The sequence below is a fragment of the Sorex araneus genome, chromosome 3 (assembly GCF_027595985.1).
Source record: "Sorex araneus isolate mSorAra2 chromosome 3, mSorAra2.pri, whole genome shotgun sequence".
Lineage (NCBI taxonomy): Eukaryota > Metazoa > Chordata > Mammalia > Eulipotyphla > Soricidae > Sorex > Sorex araneus.
The window spans coordinates 110931582-110947776 of record NC_073304.1 but is presented as its reverse complement, the minus strand read 5'-3'; the positions used below and the strand labels follow the sequence as shown (position 1 = coordinate 110947776).

At 56.7% G+C, this 16195-nt stretch overlaps 1 protein-coding gene and 1 pseudogene across 6 annotated transcripts in view; both read right to left on the bottom strand.

Annotated features, from left to right (window-relative positions):
• The window catches only part of NINL (ninein like), an 87989-nt gene that overhangs the window by 30611 nt on the left and 41183 nt on the right, over positions 1-16195 (bottom strand). For 3 of the 6 annotated variants that reach the window (XR_008629204.1, XM_055131393.1, XM_055131392.1), the window contains 9 exons: positions 11747-11858; positions 10378-10565; positions 5552-5648; positions 4561-4703; positions 4047-4113; positions 2506-2678; positions 2120-2236; positions 1111-1281; positions 681-817 (listed from right to left, as the gene is read on the bottom strand). Coding sequence is in view for 5 of the 6 variants with exons in the window: in XM_055131393.1 (XP_054987368.1) it covers positions 681-817; positions 1111-1281; positions 2120-2236; positions 2506-2678; positions 4047-4113; positions 4561-4703; positions 5552-5648; positions 10378-10565; positions 11747-11804 (1151 nt within the window). In the remaining variant the exon portion in view is untranslated. The remainder of the gene's footprint in view (positions 1-680; positions 818-1110; positions 1282-2119; positions 2237-2505; positions 2679-4046; positions 4114-4560; positions 4704-5551; positions 5649-10377; positions 10566-11746; positions 11859-16195) is intronic. The other 3 variants (XM_055131394.1, XM_055131395.1, XM_055131396.1) reach the window with 2 other exon arrangements.
• Positions 13786-15491, bottom strand: LOC101552329 (protein Red-like; annotated as a pseudogene).

Below are 16195 nucleotides of genomic sequence, written 5' to 3'. Positions count from 1 at the left end.
TGCTGAGGAAACCCAGCGCCCAGCCTCAACCAGTTGCTAGGCCTTGGAACCTGGAAGGTTCCCTAGCCAAGGAGCTGCAGTCGCCTGCGAGGCCGGGGCATCCTGGGGGAACTGGGTGTGTGAGCGAGGCCCTGGTCTGTGCAAAGCACCTTCTCGGGGGAACATTTCTCGGGCTCAGGGGATCATCTGCACAGCTCTCCACAAGCGCGGGGCCCGTGTGAGACGCCCAGTCTTCCCAGTGAAGATGCTTCCTCCTGCCACCTTCCCTGCAGCTCACAGCTCCCCAGAAACACAGGCCAGGCCTGCACCCTGATGAGACACAGGCTTGGGGCCCAGCGTCCCTGGGCACTCGTGCTGCCCTTCCCGGCTTTCTGGCTGCTCTGGGACCACCTCAGGCCAACACGGAGTTTCACCCAGAAGACTCCGCAGCGACTGAGATGTTCAAACCCTACCCTCTGGGCCCGCCTCTATGCTGGAGAGAGCTGGGAGGGGGCCGGCTTCTCATCTCCTCCCCGGGTGCTCGGGGAAAGGCTAGGCACACTCGGGTGGCCAGAAAAGCTGAACGGCAGCCCCTGGACGGCGCCAGCTCTTCTGCAGGGATGCTCACGGGCCCTCGGCACAGAGGCCCACCCCAGTCTCCCACCACAGGCTGTGAGCAGGAACGGGTGCGAGGCACTCACTGGCGGAAGCTCAGCTCCTGGCGGTAGCACGCCAAAGCCGCCTGCTGAGTGGCCCCGCTGATGGCCCCCAGCTCGTTCTCCAGGGCCCACGCCAGCTCCAAGAGGTTCACCTTCTCATCCACGCTGAAGTCAAGACTCTGGAAGGAGCAGGCCCGTCAGAGCTCAGGGCACAGAACCTGCTTCCCGAGGCCCCTGGAGACCCGGGGCTGCCCCCGCCGGCCAAGTCCGCCTCCAGGGAGTGCTCCAACTCACACAGCGTGGGGGGAGGGTCTGCTGGGGCCAGAGGGACAGCACGGCGGGTGGGCGTGTACGTGCAAAGCGCCAACCTGGGCTGGGCCCCAACACCGCCCTCCCAAACAAAACCAACCCAACAGCTTCCCGGAGGGTCTCATGGGTACCCGGGGCTCGCCCACCCCCATCACCTCCAGACCTGCAAGACCTCGGCCCCATTCGGAATCCCCTCCTGCGCCCACAGGGCGATGAGCTGCTCGGGAAAGGCGAAGCCCGAGCCGTCGTCGAGGCTGCAGAGGAGCCGGGGGCCCGAGCACAGGGACACCAGGGACGATGTGGTCGCAGTGTGGCAGCTGCCCTCCTCCAGCACCTGCGGGCAGGGAGCATCAGTCTCAGCCCCACTGTCACTCACAGGAGACATGCGGCCACATTTGAACAGGGAGCCCTTGGGGGCCGCCGGGGAGTGGAGTGGGTCCAATGGGGGCTGCAGGGGCCCGAGTTAAGGCACCTGTCCGCACAGAGCTGGGCCCAGTTTGATCCCCCAGCACTCCTGGCCAGAGAACCAGGAATATCCCTGGGGATGAGGGGGAGCGAGAGAGATAGAGACAGAGACAGAGAGACAGAGGCAGAGAGATGAAGACAGAGGGATGGAGGGGGAAGAGAGGAAGAGCGGAGGAGGGGAGAGCAGGGGAAGGAAGAGAAGGGAAGGGAAAGACTCCAAATGGGCTGAAAAAGCAAAACTGCTTGTCTCCCCAGACAAGAAACGCTGTTCCGCGGCCAGAGCCAGTCTGCTCCACCTGGCCTGCGCAGGCCAACACTGCCCAGAGTCCTTGTCTCAGGCAGGACCCTCACAAGCACCCCCGGGGGGCTTCAGAGAGGAGACGCCAGGGCCCTGGGAGTGGGCCCTGCACAGCCTCCCCTCCCTGGGCCAGCAGGACAGTGGGCCAGCCTGTGGCTGTTCTGGAGCACGCCCAGTCACGCTGGGGCGGACTCCTGGCTCTGTGCTCGGTGTAAGTCGGCAGTGTCCCAACCGAGCACGCTATCTGCTGTACAAGCTCTCGGCCACAGGATGCCTGGAGCCTGACCGACTGTGCCACAGCCACCTCCCGAGTGGCCATCAGGATCTTTGTGCCCGTGATGGGGTGGGGCTTCCTCACAGACACAGAGCCCCGCCTCGCGGCCACTGCCCACCCACCACACACTCTCACCTGGGCTTGAGACCAGGGCCCGCTGGGTCTGCCATGGCTGAGGCCCAGCTGCAGTTCCTCCAGGCTCACCCTGCCATCCCCGTCCTGGTCCAGCTGGCTGAACAGGCCCTGCAGTTGCTGAACAGAGCCCCGCGCACGCTCGGAGGCCGTCCTGCGCACCCCCGCCAGGACCCAGAGCGGCCGGTTCAAGAGAGCGGCTGGGGGCATTCAGGCTGGGGTTCAGACAGGGCCATGCGGGAAGGGGGGAGACCGTGGCGACCCCACACGCTGAAGAGCTACTGGTCACAGGGCAGTGGCCGTGCAGAGGGCGGCAGCCCGTCCCGGGTGAAGGGCTTTTCTGTCCCAGTGTCCAGCACCGGCAGCGCGGGGACACGGCCCCCTCTCACCTCCTCCTCCAGGGCCTGGAGCCCGATGCTCCGGCACACCACGGCCAGCTCCTGCTCGGTGAGGTGCCCGCTGCGGCCAACGCCCAGCTGCTCCCAGAGGCCCCAGACATGGCTCCCGGCAGGGTCCAAGGTGGCACCACGGGGCTTCTCAGAGCCCCAGGCGGGCAGCTGGCCTGCAGTGGGAGCGCAGGCGGGTCAGAAAGGTGAGACCTGCGGCCTGCGTGTCCCGCCCCCCTCCACACTCAGGGCTCACTCCTGGCGGTGCCTGGGGTCAAATCTAGGTCACCCACGTGCAAGGCAAGTGCTCCAGCCCTCACTCTCTGTTCCAGTGCTCTCAGTATGCCGGCAAATTCTCTTAAACTGCCAAGCAAAACAGTGAAAGCCATCCCCGCAGTGAGGCTCTTCATGCCTCGGTGTCTGAGGGGGCAGGATAACTCCTTAAAAAGCAGGGTTTTTTTAAAGCTTACATTTGTTGTTGTTTAGGACCACACCCAGGAGTGTTCAGGGGTCACTCCTGGCGGGCTTGGGGACCCTCGGGGAGGCCAGGGATGGAACCTGGGTTGGCCATGTACAAGGCATGCGCCCTGCCCACTGTTCCAGCCTCTGGCTCCCGCGGCCGACGCCTCTGAGGAGGAGGCAGGTGGACAGCACCGCGTCCAGTCAGTTGGCAGCACAGCGGGCACCCCACATGGTCCTGGGCACCCACCGCCAGGAGCTATCCCTGGGCATTGCTGGGATGACCCAAAGAATAAAAACAAATAAAAAATAGAAGAGTTCTGTCAGGACTGGGCAAAAGCTGTTTTCCAAGCAGACAGCACACAGCGGCCCTTGGACCCAGTGAGCATGGACACAGTAGCCCTGGACACAGCAGCCCCTGGACACAGCAGCCCCTGGACCCAGTGAGCATGGACACAGGCCCTGGACATAGAGGCCATGGACACAGCGGCTCCTGGACCCAGTGAGCATGGACACAGAGACCCTGGACACAGCGGCCCCTGGACACGGCAAGCTTTTTTCACTACCTAAGCCGGGGATGTCAAGTTCTGGGAAACACAACTGTGACAGCTCAGCTGCTCGTGCTCCTGCAGGGCGTGAGTACTCCCCCCGGGCCTGAGGGCTTGCCCAGAGCCTGAATGCTTCCTCCAGCTCATGAATGGCCCCGTGTCCATGGCCCGCAGTCCCACGCAGGCAGTGGACACTGCCCGGAGCTATCAGCCTTGGACTCACGGCAACACGCTGGCAGCGGCCTCTGGAGCCAGCACGAGGCTCCCAGTCTGGAAGCAGCTCTTACTCCACTCGGGCCCGGGAATGTCGCATGTCACGGAGGGATCCAGGGCCCACCGGGGGGCCCTGAAGGCACCTGGACCACGAGCTGCCCCTTAGACGAGGGCCCAGGATTGAGAGTCCGCGGGCAGCGGGCCCTGAGAACTGGAGAGACACGGGGAAGACTGCCCCAGGGGCACCCGCACGCTCGCCCCCCGCGAGGGGCCTGGACCCTCAGCCCCACCGCTCTCTAGGCCGGGCGGGGACACGGGCCACACCTTGTGCTTCAAACAGCTCATCTGGAGGCTCCTTAGGGCTCTCGGCTTCCTCGTCCGACTTGAGGCTCTGGAAGCAGAGACAGTGTGAGCCCCCCCCGCCTCAGCTGCGGGCGGAAGCGGGTCTCTGGGCTGGCCAGGGCCAGAGGAGACCGAGAGCTTGGCCAGGCCAGGCCGGCACTCAGAGAGCAGAGCTGGACTCACCTCCCCGTGGTGACTCACTCCCACACAAGGCGCCCGTGGGCCCTGCTAAGCCCACGCCCCGGGGCAACGTCCCCACAGAGCCAAAGAGTCTGGGGTTGAAGCACCTGTGCACGCGACTTGACGTGAGAGCCCAGCGTCGCCCCCTCCCCATGCCACGGTGAGGGGCTGCGGGAGAGAGCCGGCCTTGTGGGGTCCACTCCAGGAGCACCCCTCGCCCCGCCCCACTTTAAGCTCGTCTGGGGTTGGCACCCATGCCCGAGCACAGTGAAAAGAAAAGGTGAGGCAGGCCGGGGAGACGAGAGGCCAGACCCACCTCCACACTTTCCAGGGACGCGGCACGGCGCAGCTGGCTCCGGGGCGGGGCTCCGGCCGCAGGGTCGCAGGGCTCGGGGTGGCTGCGGCGCCCGTACCGCTTGGAGCCTCTCACATACTTGGGTGGGACAGCGCCAGGCGCAGCTGGGAGGACACAAGCAGACTCACGCTCAGCCCCCGCCACGCAGCCTCTCGCACCCAGAGGAGAAGCTCCAGCACCCGCTGTGACACCCACAACACCGAACCGAGAGGGGCTCAGGATTCCAAGGAGGCTCACGGTGGGGTGTCCAACCTGAACTCACTGCTGTTTAAACTCTCCCGAGCCCATCTGACCTGAACATGGTTCAACAGGCTGTGCGCAGTCTGCACGCGGGGGCCGGGATTTGACCCCACACTGCATGCATCCCCACGCACTGCCAAGAACACCCTGAGCACGGAACCAGGAGTACCCTCAGAGCACTGCAGGGGGTGCTCCTCAAAAGTAAGTAAAAGAGTAGTATCAAATGTGACTTATTGTGCAATAGCCTGGCAGAGCCACTGCAGAGGTGGGAAGGTCACTGTCACTTCCCTCCTGCTACCAAGATGCGCCTGAAACCCTGGTGGCAAAGCAGTCAGAGACGATCACGCTGGGCAGGAAGCTAGTGTGGAGCGGGGGTAAAGGAACACACCTGGTAACCTCCCGGTGCCTGTACTGCAGACCACAATGCCCAGGAGGGGAAGGGAGGGAGGGAGAGACAGAGACAGAGGAGAGAGAGAAAAGGCGTCTGCCGGGGAGGTGGGCTGGGGGGGTGGCGGGAGGGAAGCCGGATGACTGGCGGAGGGACGGGTGTTGGAACACTGTGTGACTGAAACCCGATCATGAACAGCTTTGCAAGGTCTATCTCACAGAGATTCAATAAAAATATCTGCTTGAAAAGTGGGCCTCAGCCAGCCAGGGGGAGTGCGAGGAGAGAACAGAGTCAGAGCGGGGAAGGGAGGAGAAGCCCACTGACCTGACTCCTGAGAACCCGTGTTTTCCTCCGAGGCCTCAGCAGCAGCATCTGCTGACAGCACTGCCACAAAACCTTCCTTGAACTCCTCGAAGTTGACCTGAGGAAGGAAAGGGAAGGGAAGGGAAGTCAGCACCCCGATCCCAGTGCCTCTGCACGGCCTCCACCCGGAGACGATGCTCTAACCTCCTCGGGGATTCTTCCTTGGTTTGGTTTTGGTTTAGGTGACACCTAGTGGTCTCAGAATCATTCCTGGCTCTGCTCAGGGGACCATGTAGGGTGCTGGGAGGAACCCGGTCAGCAGCACCCTCTCCATTGTACTATCATTCCAGCCTCAGGATTTCTCTCAAACAGGAAAGTTTACCAAGAAAAGCAAATGACCATAAACACATCCCCCAAGTAAAACTGATGAGCAACTTTATACAATTCAGAAACAGGCAAAAAAAAAAAAGTTAAGGTGCTCTCACCAGCACCGTGGTCTCTGGCGGCAGAGGGAGTGAAGGGGCACGGGGAGGCCTCAGCCCAGCAGCGCCATCTCTCGTCACACAGCCCCAGAGGGCCCGGGAGAACTGCACGACCACTCTCCCCGAGCCAGCAAGCACCCGGGGCCTCTCCTGGGAGCACGTGAGCACCACACGCAGGTTCGGGAACTGAGTGCAACCGTGATCTTGCCTCCTAGCCGACGCGCGGCCACTGCCAAGCAAAGCAGGGACCCACACTGACCGCACCTGCGCAGGCCGCTTTGCCCTGGCACAGTGAGCTGCGTCCTGCCCACCTCTGCGGTCTGCTGGGGACACTTGCCAGCACACTGCAGCCGTCTGCCGGGGCACGAGGCGTCGACTGTCACGCCGGAGAGGGCAGCTGCCGCGTGCTCATGAGAAATCAGACTCTCCTGCCGTCATCAGCTCCACCAGAGGAGGGGAGAGTACGGGGTGCTGTGTGCCCACCTCTAGGGGTCTTCCGTAACATGTTTGAGCACTGCTTCCTTCAGGTGAATCCCTCTTTATTGTAATTCTACAGACTCAGGGAACCCCAAAGCCATCCTGGAGTTTAACCGCCACTTCTGCCACACGATGGCCTTCTGTTCACAGCTCCCTTCTCCTGCCCTTCTGTTATCAGGCAGCATTCTAGAGAAATCCAGTTAGTGAGTGCTCTCTTCTGATCTACTGTTCAACATTTCATTTACTTTATTCCTATTTTATATTTGCACTGCTAGGGTTGAAGCCAGGACTCACACGTGCAAAGCAAGTGCTCCAACACTGAGTAACAACCACTCTTTAATTTTTTTCTTTTTGGGTCACACCCGGCAATGCACATGGGTCACTCCTGGCTCTACACTCAGGAATTACTCCTTGCAGTGCTCAGGGGGCCATATGGGATGCTGGGAATCAAACCCAGGTCGGCTGTATGCAAGGCAAACGCCCTACCCACTGTGCTATCACTCCAGCCCCACAACCACTCCTCATTTTTCTTTTTTACAATCACATTTGAGGGGGGGGGGGGTTTCGAGTCACACCGGCAGTGCTCAGAGCTTAGTCCTGGCTCTGCACTTAGGGATCACTCCTGATGGAACTCAGGGGGCCATCTATGGAGCTGGGACCAAACCCAGGTCAGCTGTGTGCAAGGCCAGTGCCTTCCCGTGTCCCCCTGCGGGCCGTGCTCCAGACTGAGCACCACATGTCTGAGGTGAAGGTCCTTTCTGGTTCTCTGTTAGGACGTGCTATGTCACTTCTTACAGAGCCTCTGCCCCGAAGATATTTTCAGGAATGTCTGTTTCATCTTCCCTCAGTCGTGTGTTCAGAGGTCAATCCCAGCAGTGCTCAGGGGACCATGTGGTGCCAGGATCAACCCCAGGACGTGTCTAGTCCACTAAGCTCCCCTCCAACTCCCCTCCTCCCAGGAATTTTAGACCGAGTTAACTTTGGGGCTTGAGACTAGACCTTGTTACTGTTTCTTTGAAAAGCATGAAGCACTGAGAGCATGTCCTCACCTTCGCCGCCAGATGGAGTGTGATGCTACTCCTTCTGCAATCACACAACCAAGTCCTCACACTTCGTCTCACTAACATCACACAACCCAGGCACCCAAGGGCCCTGGGGGCGAGGTGCACACATGGAAGGTCCATCCACGCTCCTGTGTTTGCTGTGACTTCCTTTAAAAGTTCCTCCACTACTTAGTTTCTGCTACAGGAAATGGGGCTGACCATCTAGAGACTTTGCACTGGCCCAGCTTCCCCTAAACACCACCTACATGTGCTAGCAAATGCCTGACTTGCTTCCTGGGGAGGGGGGGGGGCAGGGACTGGGAGGAGAGGGAAGAGAGATGTGGGTGCTGGGAGCACCCGCCAGTGGCACCCCTTCTTGGGCTAGAGAGGGCGAGAACAACTCCAGGTGTCATTCAAGTGCGCTCATGGAATGAGGCTCTGTCTTCATCACCCCCCCCACACACTTGCTTTGGGGGACTCCAGCTGTGAGGGAAGCAGACAGAGGAGGAGCGCCACCCCCCCAGACGCCGAAACTTCTCTGCCGAGAGCAGCGCCCTGGGAGGGCAGGTTCCTCACTGCCGACAGGCGTCTCTCCCCCCTGCCTCTCCCCAGCGCCAGGAGAAGGCCCAGGTCCCCAGGAAGGAACAGTCTCTGGGGGACCGGCCTTCAGGGTGCGCGTGGCACGAGCAGATCAAGCTGGTTTTCTCTACACGGATGTGCCAACACTGATCTCTGATGTCTGAGACCCTTACATGGACACGGGAGCCCGTGGGCGCCAGGCAGGTCCCTCCCCGCCTTCACGCTGAGGACGAAGCCCAGCACTAGTGCAGAGGACGCGATCTCCAGGGCACTGCCACCACGGCGGCCGCAGTGAAAGCCAGGGGAACGCAGTACAGCTGCAAGCACCCACGTCCCCTCGCCACTCTCCGTGCAGGTGTAGGTGCGGCAGTAACAGGAAGAGCTGTATTCCATCAGCCTGCACTCTCAACCTGGGTTACAAAGCAGTATGTTCCAAATTGTCAAACATAGTTGGAAAATAAAATCATCCATTTAAACTTCTTAAATGACAAACACTGACTTTTCCAAAGGTGCCTTTTGCTCCTTGGACCCCAAACCCAGTATCAAGAGGGGCCAGAACACTATCTCTCCAACACATACCTTCTGCTTTGTCTTTGGGCCACACCCAGCGTGCTCAGGGTCTGTGCCTGCCTCTGCCCTCAGGGATCATTCCTGGCTACACTCAGGGGCACCATATGGGCTGCCAGCGACCAAAGCTTGGCAGGCTGTGTGCAAGGGAAATGTGCTACCCGCTGCACTCTCTCAGACCCCAAACACACCTGAATTTCAATCAAAGTTTTTTAAAAAAGCAGCCGGAGGTGGAGAGAGGGTGATGAATGGAGCTGAGGCCATTTCCTGCCAAGGCACGGCACAGCAGGCAACTCAGTGATGTCATTCTGTGCAACATCATTACAAGACTTGTGTTTTGATTGGCTTGGGGGCACACACGGCAGTGCTTAGGGCTTACTCCCGGCTCTGCACCCAGGTAACTGGGACCGGGGGCCCCGCGGGGGATCTGGGACAGAAGCCAAGTCAGCTGCATGCAAAGCAAGTGCCTTCCCCACCGCACTATCTCCAGCCCCAAATACTGACAAGGAAAGAAGAAACCCCAGCCAAGGTCGAGAAAGCCCACCAGCTTTGAGAACCCTCGTCCTTTCACATTCCTCCGCTTGCGCCAAGGGTTCCAGGACCACCGCTCTAGTACAGTGGGTAAGGGTGCACGCTGCCGGCCCAGTCTCGATCCCCAGAACCCACATGGTTCTGAGCACCACCAGGAGTGACCCCTGAGTACACAGCCAGGAATAACTCCTGAGCATCGCCGGCTGTGGTCCCAAGACAACAATATAATAAGAGTCGAAGGTCCCAAGATCTGTGAGAATGTGAAGAGGCCCTGGGAGAACTACAAGGGGCTGGAGAGTGCTGACCTCCCTGTCCAGGTGGGGCTTTGCTGGTGCTCCTTCAACTGGGTCACCCCAGCCTACGCAGGAAAATCCACAGGCCGGTTTGTTTTTTATATCTCATTCAAAACTAAAATAGGTTTATTGAATTCTGGGGGCGGGGAGGTCCCTTCAGATGCCAGCAAGGTAATGGGAACTAGACTGTGTCTAACCCTGAGGCAAAAGCAAGGCACAGCTAAGTCGGAATACAGTCAGAAGGCCTTCTAGATGCTTCCATCAGGAGAGCAACTGTGGTCTGGTTTCCACACACCCATCTAGGCGACCGAGTTTTCTAGAGAAAGGAACTCAGAGCCTGTGTACTGGGGAGGCGGAGGGCCCCAGGGCTAGCGGGGCTGGGGGCTTCATGCCAGGGTCACCCTGGACAGTCGGGCAGTGCTTGGGGGGGCTCAGGGCTACAGTCTGCAAAGAACTACCTCCACGGGCAAGCATGTGCCCCCAGCCCTGCTCACGCTGTCCTGCGATGAGGCCACAGGGGCCCTGGGTCGGGCCACCTTCCTCACGTGCAGCAGGAGCACAGGCGGCCGTACCCGGCTGCTGAGAGAACTGCCACTGGCCGGAGAGCTTCGGGGTCCGCTCTGGTCTCTCGGGCGTCGGGGCGTGTGCTGCCCACGAATCCAGCTCGAGCCCGCGGGAGCCACGGGCCACCCCAGGGCCAACCCCCACTGCCCGACGAACTCCTCGAGGCTCGGGAAGAGGAAAGCCTCTGGAAGTCACCACACTAGGGAAACAGACGGTCCCAGGCTCCGAGGAGAGGGATGCTGCGCCGCGGCCGGGCGGAGCGACACCGGGTCCCGGCAGCCCCGCCCCCGCGCTCGCTCCAGAACACGCACCCGGGCGCGGCCGCTTCCCAGCAGGGTCTGCAGGAGCAGGGGCAGCTGTGCCTCCACACGCAGCTTCAGGCAGAGTTGGGTCAGCTCGTCCCGGTCCAGAAAGCCGGTGCCGGTGGTGTCGCAGCTGCTGTAGAGCTCCCGGAGCCGGGACACACAGTGGCCCTCTTCTTCCTCCATCCCACAGCAGGCTGTGCACAGGGGACACGAGTGAGACCCCCGCACCCACACCGCCCGCTCCCGCGGCGCCCCCTGCAGAGAGCCCAGCGACACGCTGCTGGGAGCGAGCCCTTCGCCAGAATCCGATTTCTGGATTCGTGTAAAAAGAAAAAAAATGAAAATCTATTGAAAAATCATCAAGAAAAGCGAGAAGCAAACTAAAATCACCCAAAATTTCACCACGCCCCTCCCCTATATTGTTATAAGCATTCTGGCAAAGATACATTTGAATTTTTCTCTACACTCATGTAAGTTTGGCTTTTCCCTTACAAACACATGTACTCCACCAGTAATGCAATAAGCAGCAATGGTTCTACTGTTTCACTAGAAAATGTTGATAATGAGAAAAAAGAGAGACCTCAGTAAGAATTCAGAGGATGGGCCAGGGCGAGGCACTCCACTCGCAGGCACCAGACCTGGCTTTGATCCCTGGACCCCAGGGGTGGTCCCTGAACACAAAGCCAGGAGGAAGCCCTGAGCACAGTCACGTATGGCCAACAAGTCAAAAGAAAACAAACCAGAACATGCAGAGAGGATGTCATATTAATGGGCTGGAGCAATAGCACAGCGGTAGGGCATTTGCCTTGCACACGGCCGACCTGGGTTCGATTCTTCCATCCCTACTGGAGAGGAATTTCCCTATTCTGTGGAACCCACAGAACCCACCAACCCTCTGTGCCAAAGGCGCCCAGCCCGGGTGACAGAGACAGGCCCGGCCCAGCTCTGCCTGCATCTGCCACAGCCTTGGCCAGGGCTGGGGCTTGCCTGACTCTGTCACTGTGACAGGAGCCGCAGCCATCACTCACGGCTGCAAACACAAACCAGCAACCCAAGAGGCTTCCCCAGACCCTGAGGAATGCATGAGACCTGTGGGAGCCCCGAGATCTTGCACTGCCTGCCCTTGTCATTCCACTTGCTTCCTCTTCTGTCTCCTGTCTCTGTCTGCCTGCCTGCCTGCCTGCCTGCCTGCCTGCCTGTCTATCTGTCTCTCTGTCTCTCTGTCTCTGTCTCTCTCTGTCTCTCTCTCTCTCTCTCTCTCTCTCTCTCTCTCTCTCTCACACACACACACACACACACACACACACACACACACACAAACACACACACTCTGCAAGCCTCATAGCAAAGTGATTATGTAACTAATAAATACTACCTGAAGCGAGCAGGTAGCCAGGGAGTGCTGCAGTTCCACAGGTGCAATGTCTGCACATCCAAACCAGCAGAAAGCCTGGCTGGCATCCATCAGTTCATTCAGTACTGTCAAACTGAGGGCAGAAAACCAAGTGAAGAGGGGCACCCAGCTTTTATTGTTTTATTTACTTATTTTGCAATAAGTAGAATCTCAGTAATTTTAATGCTACAAAGTTTGATTTAAAGTTGGGGCTGAAGAAATAATATAGTGTAACCTCACGGCTTGTCTTACATGCAGCTGGCCCAGGTTCCATCCCCTGAGCACAGCAGGTGATTCCTGAGCACAGAACCAGGAGTAAGTCCTGAGCACCACTGGATGTGGCCCCAAAACTACAGGCAAATGCAAAGTGCCCTTGCCAGACTGGATCCCCAGCGACACACTCAGCCCGAGCCTCCCCAAACTGATCTCTATGTACAGGGGAGCACAGCTGCTGACCAGACGACGGCCAAGCACGCAATGGCCCCGCCTGCAGGAGCCCTCCCTCCACTCCCGCACTCGCCCTGCTGAGACCGGGCTCAGCAGCCCAGGGCAGACACGTGCAACCCCAACACACGTGTCTGGAGGACTCAGTCTGTGCCCTGGAGGCCTGCTGGGCACCGGGAACAGGGAGGCGAACCATTTCTCAGAAGCTCCGAGCTATGCCAATGTGACTCCAAAAGAGGCCCTTTGTCAAACCTGCTCGCCCAGAAGAAGGCCACCTCCGGGCCTGTTCTGCCGTTATCTGAAGAATGCTACAACCCCGATAAAATATTAAGGACAGGCCTTGGGTTACACCAGGCCAGGCTCAGCGCCTTGTGGTTAGAATCGGCCTTCATACTGAGCAGTTCTGAGGCTTTCAGCTTACTTTTTCCCATTAACTCTTTTTGTGACTTACTTCATCTACAGGCGCTGAGTATGTCAGCAATAAGGGTTAAAAAGCTATTTCTGTAAATATGCTTTTTAAATACTTTCTTTTTTTTTTTCTTTCTGAGTTACACCCAGTGATGCTCAGGGGTTACTCCTGGCTCTGTACTCAGGAATCACTCCTGGCGGTGCTCAGGGGACCATATGGGATGCTGGGATTGAACCCAGGTCAGCCTCCTGCAAGGCAAACACCCTGCCCACGGTACTGTTGCTCTGGCCCCTTAAATACTTCTCAAATAATTTATTTCAAATAATAAATTAATTTTCATTCTGAGTACTCTATATCTAGGTGATTTCTTATATATTTATATCTTTTCTTTCACTTATTAATGCAGATATCTAAGCGCCATATAACATTTTCTAACATAAAACCAAGATTACGGGGGCCGGAGTGATAGCACAGCGGGTAGGGCGTTTGCCTTGCACGCAGCTGACCTGGGTTCAATTCCCAGCATCCCATGTGGTCCCCTGCGCACCGCCAGGAGTAATTCCTGAGTGCATAAGCCAGGAGTGACCCATGTGCATTGCCGGGTGTGACCCAAAAAGCAAAAAAAGAAAAAGAAGAAAAGAAAGCACCGTGATTTACCAAGTCATTCAAAGTTGCGTTTTAGACATAGCCCCGCCCAGTGTCCCCAGGCCCTCAAGCCTACACCCTCACAGGCCCACTCTCAGCTTTGCCACTGTGATGTGGTCTCATGACTCCACTGTCACCGACTCCAGGTAAGCATGGATAGCTACACCACACTTCTGTGTCTCCATGGACCCAGCCCCTCACCTGCCTCCCCACACCCACCTGTCTGTCCCGTTAGCCCCTTCTTTTTTTTTTTTCAGGTTTAGTTATTATTTATTTATTTATAGTGAGGGCTACTTCTGGAGGTGTTCAGAGTTCACTAGGACCACAACCAGTACTGGGGGAAAGACAGGCAATGTGAAGCCAGGGACTGATCCCTGTGCACCACACACACACACCATATGCCCTGCCACTTGGGCCCCAGGATAACCAATTTTAATGGAACCAAATGATTACACAGTAAAAGTTTATAAACATTCACCAAAAAAAAAAATTTTTGCGACTTTTCTGGGAATTGAAGAAAGAGCAACGGGACACACATCCTTGGAGAGACTCTTTCTGTACATTAACGGAGATCAGTATTTTGGTCTTTTGACCTCAACCCCATCAGCTTCCATCTTCTTCCTCTTCTCAATGATTGCACTAATCTTCTTCCACTGGCGATCAAGTTCTGCCTTGTCATGGTTTCCTTAAAGCGCCTGGTTTTCTGCCCTTCAGACATCTTGATGCCATACTGGAATGCGGCTTTGGGCAAAGCCTCTTTGTTGTTCATATATTCACTGCATTCCTCTTGGGTATCAAAGTCCCAGCGGCCTAAGGGGCCCTTCTTGTTACCCTGGTCCATTTTGCTGTAATCCACCTCCTTATCACTGTCCACGGCCATATCATCCATCGTGGCTGGGTAGCACTCTGCATAACTGTTAGACATCCCAAACAAATCTCCAAGCTGCTTCTTGTCCTCTGGCTTCTTCAGCGATTCAGTGCCTTCCCAGCACTGAAAATTTTTCATTGATGGACTTGATCAAATCCTTGGCAGATGCAGGTCCTTTGTCAACATCAATGGGCCCATCATCCACTTTTGGCTTCTCGAAGTAGCTGTGTTTCTTTTTTTCCTCATCTCTCTCACAGTCCCGCTCCTGTTCTCGTTCCCATTCCCATTCCCTCTCCCGCTCTCTGTCCCGATCTCTGTCCCTTTCATGATCATGCTCCCATTCTCGGTATCTTTCCCGCTCCTTGTCCCGTGGTGTCTTGGTTGTAGAAGGTACATAATCCCCAATATCTTCAAATACATTCATGTCGGCCTCAGGAGGCTTCTTCTTTTCCAGCTTCCCTTTTTCTTCTTGAGCTTCTTGTTACGGGTACCCTGCCTCAAGTAGGAAAGAATCTGTGTGAGCTTGCTGATGACAATGTCACTTGTTGTCAGTGTGGTCTGGGCCTCCATGGTGGGGCAATCAGCCTTGCTTTGGATAAGAGTGGTGGGATGTCCGTGTCCACATACTCATTTTCCAGGTCCACCACACAGGCCATGCGGCCCAGCAGGAACAGCTCATTCCATTCGTATGCTTTGCTATTGAAGAGCAAACGGTAAACATTGCGACCTAAATGAATTTTAAATTCAATTTTGTTTTCAGGGTCCTCATCTCTCTTGGTTTCCTTCTGGGGCTTTTCCATCAGTTCTTCCTCCTCTTTCTCCTTGCTGGCAATCTCAGCTCGTACCTTCTGAAGCAGAGCAAAATCCAAGCCTTTCACCAAATGGGTATGTTCCATGTCACCACCTAAGAACTTGGACTCCTGGATCAACTGTCTTTTCTCTGCAGCTGATTTGTCTGCCTCAGCAGTGGGGCCCACGGCCTGTAGTTTGCTGTGGTGCTGATCAGCTCAGTTTCCTCATAATCTTTGTTCACATCATCTCTTCGTTCCTTGGCCCGGTCCCAGTATTTCTCTGCCAAGTTCTCGCTCTCTCTCAATTTCCTGCTGGTGAAGTTTTGCATAATAACTTTTCTTTTTTCTCCTCTGTGCAGCTGGATCCTCATCCTCATTATACTCCCTTGGCATCTCACGGTGACTCGATTTAGAGGGTGGTGCAAAAGCAGGTGCAGCCCCTGGGGTCATGAGAAGTTTTCTGAAATCTTCATTGGTGAGCTTAGATTGGTGGAAGGAATGAGGATCGTCCACATCATGGCCATCTGGGGCCAAAGGATTGGAAAACAGCTCGCTATCTCACTCCAGCATTTTGTCTGCGTCCTTTTATCGCCAGCAGGAACTCAGGAAACAACAACAACATGGCGACAACAGAGCTTCTCCCACAATCCGTTAGCCCCTTCTGACTCCCTGCTTGCCCCTGGCTTCTCTCCTTCTCTGTCCTTCTCTCCCTATACTCTGGGACCAGCCCTCTCTCACCACACTGCACCCTCTCACCCAGCCATTCCACACCCCAAATATAAGTGCCACTGTCCTGTGTCTGGCCTCCTGACTCATGTCACATTAAATCCTCCCGCTCCATCCAAGTTGCAGCAAACGTCATGATTTCATCATTCCTCGAAGCTGTGTAGTATTCCATTGTGTACATATACCACAACTTCAGAATCCACTCATCTATAATTGGACACCTCGGCTGGTTCCATATCTGAGCTACTGTACTAAATGATGCAATGAACAATGTGTGCATATTTTCTTTTGAGTGAATGTTTTTGTGACCTGGGGTAGATATATAGAAGCATCCCCACAACGACTTTTTTAAAAGATACTTCTTATATGTGTGATATAAAGAAACACAGTAAGGGAATAACAAATGGTCAAAGTCATCAGAACCGGAGATTTTTTCTATGGAACTGAAATTATCTGTGGGTAGCTGGGGGGTGGTGCACGGGAGGGGAAATTCTGTGGGGGGCAGTGCTGTAGCCATCAAAACGTAACTCTCGTTACAGTATTACAAA